Source organism: Gopherus flavomarginatus, chromosome 3 (genome assembly GCF_025201925.1).
Source record: "Gopherus flavomarginatus isolate rGopFla2 chromosome 3, rGopFla2.mat.asm, whole genome shotgun sequence".
NCBI lineage: Eukaryota > Metazoa > Chordata > Testudines > Testudinidae > Gopherus > Gopherus flavomarginatus.
Window position 1 is genome coordinate 49,017,442 of NC_066619.1, and position 12,618 is coordinate 49,030,059.

General features: G+C 37.6%; 1 protein-coding gene across 7 annotated transcripts in view; it reads left to right on the forward strand.

Annotated features, from left to right (window-relative positions):
• The window catches only part of FAM169A (family with sequence similarity 169 member A), a 52,325-nt gene extending 40,783 nt beyond the window's left edge, over positions 1–11,542 (forward strand). For all 7 annotated transcript variants that reach the window (XM_050944591.1, XM_050944590.1, XM_050944588.1 and 4 more), the window contains 5 exons: positions 1,938–1,992; positions 2,355–2,493; positions 4,571–4,739; positions 5,429–5,635; positions 7,139–11,542. In XM_050944591.1, coding sequence (XP_050800548.1) covers positions 1,938–1,992; positions 2,355–2,493; positions 4,571–4,739; positions 5,429–5,635; positions 7,139–7,693 — 1,125 coding nt within the window. In that variant the 3' untranslated portion in view covers positions 7,694–11,542. The remainder of the gene's footprint in view (positions 1–1,937; positions 1,993–2,354; positions 2,494–4,570; positions 4,740–5,428; positions 5,636–7,138) is intronic.
• Positions 11,543–12,618: the final 1,076 nt, after the last annotated feature.

A 12,618-nucleotide genomic window follows, 5' to 3' on the forward strand; every position in this document is an offset into this window, starting at 1 on the left:
AAGTTTCATCCACATATGGATATGCAATTGAATATTTTTGTTTGTTGACTATTATGCAGCTGTTAAGAGATGGAAAATTCTGCAAGATAAAGCTGCTTGCATACAGTGAATACTGATGAATGTTAATGAGGTATTAATTTGCATTGTACAAACCAGTCAAAATGCACTTGGGAGTAAACTTTAATTATGGAAGACTGGTGCCTTAGGCACAAAACCTAGCTACTGAAATCTAAACTTTGTATTCAAAGTAAAATGTAAGTGTCTAGCATGGTTGAGAAGGTTACCTCCCAAAGGTAAACTGAATGCAAACAGATAGAGTGGGTTTTTTTTGAGTTTGTAAACAAGCCTGAAGCAATAACTCTGAGCGCTGTCATTCATAACAGTAAGTTTTTTAACTCTGAAACTTGATTCATTATTTAAATGTCATCTCCACTAGTAATCATTTTAGCAGAAACAACGGATTAATGCACTTTTACATAAGGTTGTTGGATGCAGTCATGTATTATGGGGAAAGGAGCAGTGGGACATTTAGTTGCTGTTAAGGCTTGCTGTGGTGGTGAATTAGGAATTCAAGCCCTACCAAATGAGTCAAGTCATCTGTGCCCCTGCCCAAAAGTTGGAGGGGAAAAAATAAATGCATCTAGGGTGACCAGATGTTAAGGGGAAAATATCGGGACCGTCGCAGGGGTTGGATGTTTTTTTTTAACACTCATCCGTCTGGGAGTTCGGCGGCAATTTGGTGGAGAGCCCTTCAGTTGCGAATGGTCTTCGGTGGTATTTTGGCGGTGGGTAATAAACCTTGCTGCCAAAGACAGAAGCACCCGCCGCCAAAATACCGCTGAAGACCATCCGCGACTGAAGGACTCTCTGCCGAATTCCTGCAGAAGACCAGGAAACAAAATATCAGGACAGAGGGTGTCCTGACCGTACTCTGGTCGAGACGCAGGACAAACTCCTCAAAATCGGGACGTCTGGTCACTTTAAATGCATCCAATGTCAAAAGCCTAAAATACTTTCTGGAGGCCAGAATCCCAAATCCCAGAATCCCTTCCAAAATACTAGAACTGACTTTCTCTCTGAGGACTGCATTATCAGTACAAAATTCTGAAGATTTAGGAGTAGTGTAATATATTAATGTGGAAAACAATTCCCATGTGTACCTGTGTATTACATTATTTTTGTCTATAAAAACAAGGAATACTGAAGTGATTATAACACTAATATATAAACAACCCCCTCTATTTAAATTTAATTGATGTTCCCTCAAATATCAATGTATTACAGAACTCATTGCAACCCATTGGGTCTTGCAGCAGAAGTCTTTGGGGTTGGGTTGGAATTGCAGCAAAGCTGGTGGACATGGCCTCCTTTTAGTGCTAGTTTACCTAAAGTAGCTAATCTAGGGCAATTAATCATAGGTCTGTTTTAAAAACAAGAAGCTTATACTCTGAAAAATTATTGTAAAAATAGATTTGTGGGATTGGATGCTTATCTCTTAATGACTGCAGATCTAGTTTGGTCATGAATAAAAAGACAACTCATCTACCTGCTGGCTCTGCAGACTACACCTAGAATCTAAGGCTGAAGCTCTGTTTTACCCAGCTTGCCACATCATCACCAGTAATAAAGATTTATTAATTTGGTTGATTTTTCTTTTACTAATCCCAAACTAGATGTTTGGGATAGTAAGAACGTGTATTAGTCACTAAGAGAGTAGATCTGATTCTAAATTCACCCAGTGAGCTGATCTCTTTATTGAGAAGATACCATTTTTTCACTTAACTCCTTCATCCGAATGTAGTCAGTCTCCCAAAGACCAACCTTGAATTAATATTCCAGAATGTATCTGGGGGTTGGGAGATGAAGGCATTTCAATCAGGAGAATAGAATCTCCAGTAGCTCAGACTTTTAAAGTACAGTATGTTTTTCTGCTTTAGGTTGATTCTCAAAAAGGCAAAGACATCCTAGATGCCCATGCAAGCACTTCTGAAGGTAAAAATAATGTTGAACATCAGTATTATGGTGCTTACGTTTTAGAGTAATGGCCCATTTTCACCATTACTTTTAACTTCTCTGTGCCTTGATTGGATAAAATGGATAAAATACTAATGCCTCTTTAGAGGTGTTTTGAGGCCTAAACAATGTTTGTAAAGTACTTTAAGATCCTTGGATGAATGCTAGTATTATAAATTTATTTTGGTCTGTTTAAAAAAAATCTCATAATGAAATGCTTTTTCAATTAGGCCCTGCATATGCCTACTTCTATGAAAAATACTCAAGTTATTCTCTTACTATGTGCAGATCCATTAGGTATGCATGTTCTTTCATTTACATTCATTTTTTGTATCTTTAAGAGCTTGATGTTACACCTGTTTCCACTCGAACACGAAGCAGTCATTTAAAACGTCCCAGGATAGGAAAGAGGAGCCAGGAATCTGAAACTGAAACTCCTTCAGGAGAGGATGAAAACCTTCTTTGGATATCAGGAAGCAGGTAATGTGTCACTTTTCATTTTGCAGTTTCAGTGGTGTCAGAGCTGTGGTGTACCTACTCATGTGGTACAGGCTATTTCCTGTCCCATTAGAAAGCAAAATTGATATACCCTCCTTTCCTCTGCTTTAGTCTGATTTGCTGATTACTTTAAAAACAAAACTCTAGTGGGGAAAAGCAAGCTGCCGACTCTGAAGTGATCACAACAAAGTAATGGTTTGTGTTTCCGTATAAACTCCGCAGATTTTGGGAACGATATTAACACCACTCTGGTGACTAATTGCACATTCAGCACTTTTTATGGTACTGAAATCTTCAGGAATCTAAGTTTAACTATATATCACTGTGAGAATGTTCTCAGAAGGGTGTGTGTGGTATTTGTAAGATGGGAACATACAGAGCTTTTTGTATTCTGATTTATAGCTTGTATGGTACAAAAACTCTTGAAAGGCCACTGACACCCTGAAACATTAATTGCACAGACTCCCATGGAGAATATTAGTGTTAATTTAAAAAAGAAAACACAAAAATACTAACCCCTCTAACTGAAATGAAGAGAATTTTACTGGTTAGGCTCTGAAACTTGTTTGGATTGGTAAAAGGTATAGACTGATTGAAAGAAAATTAGTTGTATTCTGTTAAAACTGCATCTCTAGTGGAGGCCAGGGAAACAAGAGGCCAAGTCACTTCATCATAGTAATTGGAGTGTAGTTTGTGTAAAAATCTACATTCCTGCAGAATGTCCATCTGGTATCTGTTTTCATGACTTGTTGGGGAGGGATAGGTTTCCTTACTGAAACCTGATCAAGTTCAAAAGACTTAGTGTGGCAAGCGGCAGTCTGGTGAATCAAATTAGCCGCGGCAGCGCTTTAACATGGCGTTGTAGTTGTGGCAAAGCACTGGGAGAGAGGTCTCCCAGTGCTCTAAAAAAAACCACCCCCACAAGGGGAATAGCTGCCAGCACTGGGAGCACGGCTGCCAGCGCTGGGACTTTACGGCGCTGAAACTTGCGGCACTAAGTGGTGTGTTTTTTCACACCCCTGAGCGCTGCAAGTTTCAGTGCTGTAAAATGTCAATGTAGACAAGCCCTAAGTGGCTTCACATGTCTTGCATTATCCAGGGTCTGCTTTTTACTTTCCTTGTGACTAGCTAAATGGAACCAGAGATGATATGCTATTATGCACTTCTAGACAATATGCTGCTGTAAAATGGACAGTGTTTGGAATATGTAAAATTTATTGGCAATCAGTGCTTCGAGACGTGTAGCCACAGATAATTGGCTAGTTGGATACTTGGGAAGCTGATGACTATTCTTGAAAATCAGGATATTAGTGTTTGTAGTAAAAATTTTGTGGTACCACTTCCATAATCCATCTTGAGAAACTGTGGTGTGTAGTTACAGAACACTTGTGAAACAACTGTATACAAGTCAATTGTGCACAATATCATTTCTTCATATATAAAACCTAAGTGCACTTAAAGATGAAAAATTCCATCATCCCAAAAATAAAAAGTGAACATTTCTGAGACCTTATTACCTGTTGGCTACAGCAAAGCTGTATTTTTCCAAACAATCTACGTTCTGTCTGCTATCTTGAATTCTAATCCAGGTAGACGTTTTGTAAGTCATATGAAGTTAATGATAATTGTTTGAGTAGTCTTGTAAAGCTAAAATGAAGTCCCATAAGACTGATAGTGGTATACCTGGGTTGGGAGAAGCTGGGTCTCTTTTCACAGGGTCCACTTTTTTTTTTCTTTACAGTTAAGGGATTAACATTTTATAACTTCATAAGCTTTCAGCTCTCATGAAGGTGTTCCTGATTTCTAGCTTTGAATTCAATGGAAGGAAGATAGAGGCCTCTTTATATATTGGTGCAGCAACAGTCTAGTTGAATAGCTATCTAGTTAGGAGTTGGCCATTTTCAATATGTAATTGTATTTATTTAGCTGGGTTCCACACTCCTGTATGATGAATGTGTATTATACTAATTAACTTACTGTGGGAGAAAGTTCTCATTATTTAATGGTGTCACTGAGATTGTTAACCTAAAAAAATTGAGTGTTTTATTTTCTGTGGCAGGTTGGAACCTGTAGCACTTACATCTGAAAGCTCAGAAGAGTTAGTAGAAGAAACTGAAGAAAATGTAGTTGAAAATGAAGAGGAAACAGTAGTTGAAAATGAGGATCAGTTAGTACTGGAAACACAAGAGTTCTGTACATCACCACCTGAAAAACAAGATGAGAAAGAGGTAACAGCTAAGACTGGTTGAGGTTCAATGTAAATAAGGCCCAGGTGGTGATGGTAGGCTTGAGGAAGCTTTCCATCCACATCTGAGCAGGAGATTGCAACCTTTTGTGTTAAGTGTGGTCTTTGCTACCGTGATATATGCCTTTGCCAACTCTATATGAAATTATTGCAATGCACTTTATGTGGGACTACATCTTAAATCCATTTGGAAGATGAAGCTGGTACAGAATTATGGTTAGGAAAACTTCCTCCATACTTACTGCGAACATTAGAGTCCACAAGAGCTTCTGTAAGGTAAATCCCCAGCTAGCTTGTTAACTCTGGCAGCACAAAGTAGCTGAAGCAGAGGTCAGAATCTGGTCTAGTATCTCTAAAGAAAATTAGATGATCCTCGAGGAACCAATGGTTTGCTGTATTTCAGGGACTTGTGTAAATTTTGAAAATGCTTGTTTTAATTTTTATGCTTGGGGAAAAAAAGCCAAAATTTAAAAAAAACAAACCCTGTTTGCACAACAGTTTTACTCTGTAACAGAAGTTATGAAGTTAAAGCTAAAAGTAACATAGGTGTCTTGGTAGAATCTCTCACCCTGCTGATCAATGTCTCTATGCAAAAGTTCTGCCTCTGAGTTTTTTATGCTGATGTTTTGAACAATGGTTGTGCCCTAGCTTGACTTATGAATGTCACTTTAGGAAACTGAATCAGAGCCACTCAATGGTGAGCTAACAGAAGGGACTATCAAAACATCACTTATGACTGAAGAGGAAACAGCTAGTGAAGTATTAGATGGTGAATCAAAATTACAGTCTGACAATCCAGAAGAAGAATCTTTAACTCTGTTTGTTCCGTTAACCCTTGACCCTTCAGTGAAATCTTCTGAAGACACTGCATCAGATAAGGTGAGAGAAGTGCAACAAAATGATATTTTAGGTCTTTTTTCTGCAATGCATATATTACATTTATTTATTTAATAGGTATAGGCCATGAATTACTTGCAAATGTAGTTGTCAGAATGTATGGCAAAATCCATAAATCAAATAAGACTGCTGTTTTAGTAATATGCAGTAGCAAGGAATGTGTGTTCATTAAAACTAAAGAAAATGATGTTCTGGTCCAATTTCCCTTAGCAATACTTAAATATGTCTCTAGTATCTTAGGGGAAGATAGCCACATTCAAAAAGCCATCCCTCTGTTGTGGTTAGTAATTTCTCTCAATGCTTAGATTTGATAAAATGAGTAGGGCAAAATAAAATATGTTGCACCAATTATTTACTGGTAAAGTATAAGAAGCTTATTTATTTGTAATACCGTAGTACCTAAGAGCCCCAGTTCCAGGCCAGGACCTCATTGTGCTAGGTCAGTGGCTCTCAAACTTTTTTTTACTGGTGACCCCTTTCACATAGCAAGCCTGTGAGTGTGACCCCCTCTTCCCTTATAAATTAAAAACACTTTTTAATATATTTAACACCGTTATAAATTCTGGAGGCAAAGCAGGGTTTGGAGTAGAGATTGACAGCTCGCAACCCCCCATGTAATAACCTCACAACCCCCTGAGGGGTTCTGACCCCCACTTTGAGAACCCCTGTGTTAGTTGCTGTACAAACACAGAACAAAAAGAAGGTCCCTGCCCAAAAGAGCTTTACAATCTATCTAAAACAAGAGATGATACAGACAGACAGGAGTACAAGGAAACGAGACCGTATTGGTCACCATGATGCAGTGGTGGACTGTAGCAACTGAACTGTCAAGTTTTTTGTAGGCAAGAGTTTTAAGGAGGATAATGTAGTTTTGTGGATGTGTAGGAGTAGCTGCTGCCAAGAGTGGGGAGCAGCATGGGAGAAAGCACAAAGATGCTTGTTTGAAAATTGAACAGTGGGCCATGATGACTGGCATCATGGACCGATTAGAGGTGGGAGTCAACCTTTTGATACTGCATGAGAGATGATTGGTAGGGTGTGGATAGGTCTTGAAGGGTCTTGACAGCGAAGACAAGTAATTTATGTTTGATACAATAGAGAGGGAGATCCACATCCCAAGGAATTTACAATCTAAAGTCACAGACTGTTATAGACATCAAGCAGAATGCTAACTATTGGAACAAGTACATATGCTTACTCTGCACTAATTTCTAAGTGTGCCTCATTGTGCCTGAGTGAGCCTCTGAATTTTTGTATTTCAGAGCTTTAGAAAAAATCAGATAATGTCAAGGCCCTAAGCCAGGAAGATGGAGGGGAAGGAGAGGCTTGTTAATGGGGCACCCAATGCTGTAAATTGCTGAGTGCTTCAACTCCCACTGCGAGTTGAGGATGATCAGCACCTTGCAGGGGAAGACTCAGAGTCTGTACCATTCAAGAACATGTGAATTGTCCCCCTGATTGTTTTGACTCTTATTTTTTCCTCAGGTTATGAACACTACTGATTCAGAAATACTGACGGAGGAAAGTGTACCTATGGAAAAAGAGGGCATTGAAGAGGAGCAACAAGCAGCCCAAAGGAAGAAATCATCTGATGAAAGTGCAGATACCGTAGCTTCAGTGCCAAAAGAAGAACCATCTGATAATGGCCTTTCAAACTCTGTGGTAACTGAAGCACTAGAAGAATCAGTTCCTGAAAATGTGTCACCCAATGCATCGTCTTCCTTGGAAGAGCAAAGTGAGGAAGCAGGGCATGACTCACAAGAAACCCCTGTTGTCCTTGGTCAGAGTTCTTTGATAGTGGTTGAACTTGAGGATGTGTCGTTCCAGCAACATTCAGAAGGACAAAAGAACCAATCAGAAGAGCAGTCTGAGGAGTCTTCTGAACAGATGGATCAATATACGCAGACAGCGGCAGAGAGAGCTGCTGACAGCAGCTCAGAAGAAACAGAAATTGAGGTACCAATAGTAGATCGGAGGAATTTACGAAGAAAGGCCAAAGGATACAAAGGACCACCCAAGAAGAAAGGAAAGCCAGCTTAACAATGAAGTCGCTTGTTAATCCAGCTATTTGAAGTTATTATTTCATTTATAATAGGGTATTCTTAAATCGCATGGGACACAGGATACACATGTATTCAGAAGTTTGGGTTGGACTTCCCTTTGGGATTCACCACCTTTCCTCAACTTTTCTTGAATTTTTAACCACTATACAATGAGCTTCATCAGGGTATGGAAGTAAATGGCCAGTCTCCTCCTTTATAAAGGATAAATGCTGAATAAATGGAACAGTTGGGCTAGCAAAGCAACAAAATTTGCATTTAAGATTAGAATTGTTAGAAGAAAATACCATCTGTGAAATCCTAAACCCATTGACTTCAATGAGGCCAGGATTTCACACCAGATGTTTATAAAATGGTGTTTTCCGCTTAAGAAAAAAACAGGACTAAGGGGCAAAAACCCACATAGACTACCAGAGAATAGAGTAAAAGACTATATGGCATAAATATCGATCTCAAGATGAAGGGAGTATACACAAGAACTTACTCTTACAGTGTAATGGTCCAAAATAACATGAACAGTGCTATCTATTCTTTCTCTAGTATTGTTTTAGGTGAACTGATTTTTCAGCCCTACTTCCAAATCCCATTTACTATTCATTTGAAAGAGAAACAGCTGAGTCCATGATCTGAAGCACTGTCAAAACAATGTCTAACATTGTACAATACAATAATGAAGCTTTTTAGTGGAGCATTAATTATGCTTATATGGTAAGTTATACATTTATCATTTCAAAATTTGACGTTAAGCATACATTTTACAGCATCTACTTTTACTTGTGTTGAACTGCCCATACATTTACAGAACTGTTTGGACTGCCACCCCATGTGGATGTGCAGATTTGGTTCTTGATCATTTACCTTTGTGTCACAGTGCAGAAAATAACTTAAAATAACCCTTTTAGCTGGAAATGGGTTGAATGGGGAATGCTACCTAGTATCTTCCAAGTACTTAGCTGGTACATTCAGCAGCCATTAGCTGTGATGTCTATCAGGTGCAAGACTCCTGTGAACCCAGAAATTCCAGGTATACCATGACATTTCATTAGTGTAAAGTAAACATTAACTAGAGTTGCAGCAAACATCTGTGTATGCCAAATTTCTTGTCTTTGTGCAACTACCAAGAGATTGTTGCAGTTAGATCAAAAAGTGAAGTAGCCCTGACTCTGATATAATTCCTGGGATAACAGCGTTCCAGTTTGGTTACTTGGATAGTAACACCCAAGCTTGCAGCATTAAGACAGAGTGGGCAGGAAAAAACCCAGACCATTCATCTGTGTTTCTGAATAGTCCCTTTTACCCTATCTTCAGTGATATCTCTAACACATTTGACTCAGAATGCAATGTCATACATGATATATTTTTAAATCGCTGTTTATTTCTGTCCAGTAATGAAGCTCCTGTAATAATAGGTAAAAATTCAGGAATAAGTAAGAACAGTGGTGCATGCACAGAAAGGAAGAAATGTGACTATTTGTACTCTTACATATTTTATAAGATAAATGAGCAAAAGTTGGCACCTAAATGTCTCAAAATTGAAGGTACCTACTTATTTCTCTTTAGGGTTTATAAATAAAAGGTTCACTTGAATAACATCAATGATCTTTTAATTTTTATCCTCTATGAAACAAATATAAGAATCTGCTTTGATTTTATGGATGTACAGTTTAACTTTTTAGATATTTTCTTATCTTATTTAGGTGGTAAAACACTCTTATTCTTTTAAACTGTTTTCACTCACTTTAAAATGAGGGTGCAGGTTTTTTTAGAGGCCTGTATTGCATATGCTCTGGAACTGGGGTGCATAGAATCATTGAGCTATATTTGGATTTCTTAAAATGTTGCAACTTTTCCTGTCAATGTATATTTGTTGTATATGAACATTGTGGATGAGAGGTATAAGCAGAACTTTTCTTGATTGTTTATAAATATTCAAGTGAACCTTCAGCCTTTCTAAAACCAATTAAACATTTTCTATAAAGCACACAAGAAAAATGTTCTGTTATGTATGCTGTGGCTTCTCTTTTAGTGCTAAGATTGTTGTGAAAACAGACAGCTGGGAAACACTATGTTTTGTTGTTGCAAGAATTGAACTTGTTAGGGGGCAGGGAGTTGACCTAAAAGATGTTTTTTGTGTACAGTACATTTTAAAAAGTGGAGGATATGAATGTTAGGGTGTTAGCTGAAAAGAGTTAAGCTTTGGGAAAGAGTAATAGACTCATGTGTACTTCAGTAGATACTTACAAAAAAAAATCTACTTTTAATTCAATTGCGTTACACGACAGCATTTTTCAGACCATGGACCCTGGCTTGCTGCATTTAAGGTCTGTTCACTTGCGTGTTTTTTTTCCCCCATATGGATAACCCAGAACTAACTTATGCGAACATATCCTGTTTCAGATATTTCTCGTTCACTGAACATTTGAATTTGCAGTCGCACAATTAGCACCAGTTATTATTTCAACAGTAAAACTTCACTTGACTTCAGTGGCAGCAAGAGCAGAGTCTTAGGAGTTTAATCTGATTTCACTTAAACTGGTGAAAACTGAGTTACACTTGTGTAAAACTAGCAAAACTGAGATTAGAATCAGGCCCCTGATTATTAGGAAGAACTGAATATGGAGATCAGGTGCATAATTAAGAATTCTTACAGCCACTCTGCTGCTAACAGGGATTACATCAGTCAGTTGAGCTAAATGTCATATTTGGTATCAGCTATCTTAACAATTAATAATGAGCTGGTGAAATCAAGCTATTTGCAAAAAAAGAATTAATGTCCATTACAGTGCTGAAAGTCCAATTACAACACAGCTTAATCTCAAATACCTTCTGCTATACTATTGCAAAGAGAACACCTCCATTTACAACTAAGTAATGAAGAGTTTAACTTTGGGAAATAAAATAGCCTTTTTATTAAGCCTAGGCTTAACAGAAGTAAAACACAGTCTGTCTTGTTTCAGATTATCATTGAACTGTTAGAACTTCTTAAGGTCTTACCACACCAGCAATCCAAAATCAAAACAGCGTTTGATTTTTATACAGTTTGTACCAAATGTTACTAAAACAGGATGTGGAATAATATATGGGCAACTAAAGCAAGCAGTATTATTCTTGAGCCTTACTTAGTCTAGGAACAGAGCTTAAAGAACACTAACTTTTGATCTCTGCCTCACCCTTAGATGATAAGTGGTTTTGTATTTGAACCTGACATTCGTTCATGTCTTATTTGTATTGCTCACTAATTTTCATGAAGATTTGCTCTGCTTCCCACAAATTCATATTCTTTTCTTTGTGAAGGCTATGTTCATTTCATGCAGAAATATTGTTTACTGTTCCATCCTGTTTCCAAGAACCCATCACATTAAACTTGCATTCATATCTTTTTTCAGAAATGGAATTTTACTTCTAGCTTGATAAATGCTATGTCGCTTATTCTTTGCCGTGATCCCCACCTCCACTATCACAATATTCCCTGGACTTCGGTAATTAGATCTCATTTGCAATGACATCAACACCACTACCTAAGTTATACATACGCAAGCAATAAATAGTCCAAGTGTCAGCTTATGTGCTCCATTTTGATAAACGATACACCATTCTCAAACTTTATTTCCAAGGAGATACGTTTTAAATTTATTTTCCTAAATGTGGTGTTAGGTGTTTTCTAAACATGTGGTATTATGTTTATAAATCTCTTATGGAAGATGTACTGCTATTCTGGATTACTGTGTTAAGTCTTGTTATAGTATTTTTAGTTTTTCCTTTGGTATTGTCTTGATGGCTTTTTGAGATGTTTCAAAGTAGTAATTAAACTTATATTTTGTGACTTTTCCTTCTTGGTTTCAGTATTTGAGTCCCCTCTGCTAAACAGCAAACATTTTCAATCACTCTGGCTCACTAAGGTACAATTTATAGTTCTCCAAATGTCAGTGTTTAACTGTTAGCTTTAATCCATAATTTAAATACTACCATGGAACTTTGAAAGCTCACTAACCAGAGTATAGAATAAATACATATTAAAATAACCTAGCTTTATGAATCTGAATTTTTCACCTAATGAAAAATACTTGTCAATAAATCCTAGGATTGCAGTCTTAAAATGTGAACTGCAAGACAAAACTGATTCCCCCCCCCCCACTGCCCACTTTATAGCTTCATATGTCTGCATTTAATTTTCTTATAAATCACTAACTTCAAACTATACCATTGGGAGGTATAAGGTACAACTAATAATTTATCCAGTAAGTGCAGTATATTTCATGCGTATCTTAAACAGGTCTTCCAGAGTTAAAGGTTCTTTAACCTTAAGTTTAAAATAGTAACAAAATACAAATTGCAACATGATCCTCCATAGACTGGAGGAACAAAAACATAAGTTGAGAGAAGAGAGAAGTCGCACGTGTAGGTACTGATCCTGCAACTGCATCCATGCAAGTGGACCTATGTGAACCCCCCAGTGAAGTCAGTGTAGCTCCCCAAGGTGCCATGAAGACACAATTGTGGGAGTAAGTCTGTACTGGCAACTGTATCAAGCAGCTAACAGTGGATTGTGTTTACAGCATGAATAGGAGTTAAGTTAAAACACATCTTTGAGATTGTATTTTCATAAGCAGAGACCACAATTAGTTGAAAACGTCCCTCTAATTGTCTATCACTTACTGTATGTGAAGATTTAACAAATTCAACTGGCATTTCAGACATGAGATGTGGGAGGGATTGGGGCCAGAGCCTATCATCACAAAAATGCCCTCCTTTCCCCCCAAAGCAAATATCAGTACACACTATATTTGCTTGTGATCCTCATTAAATTCAAATCAGTCATGTAACTACTTTGTTTGTTCATTGTATGAATGTTTGTCTGAAAACTAGTAACCAATTAGAAGGCATAGTCTTGGAAAATACTGTTTT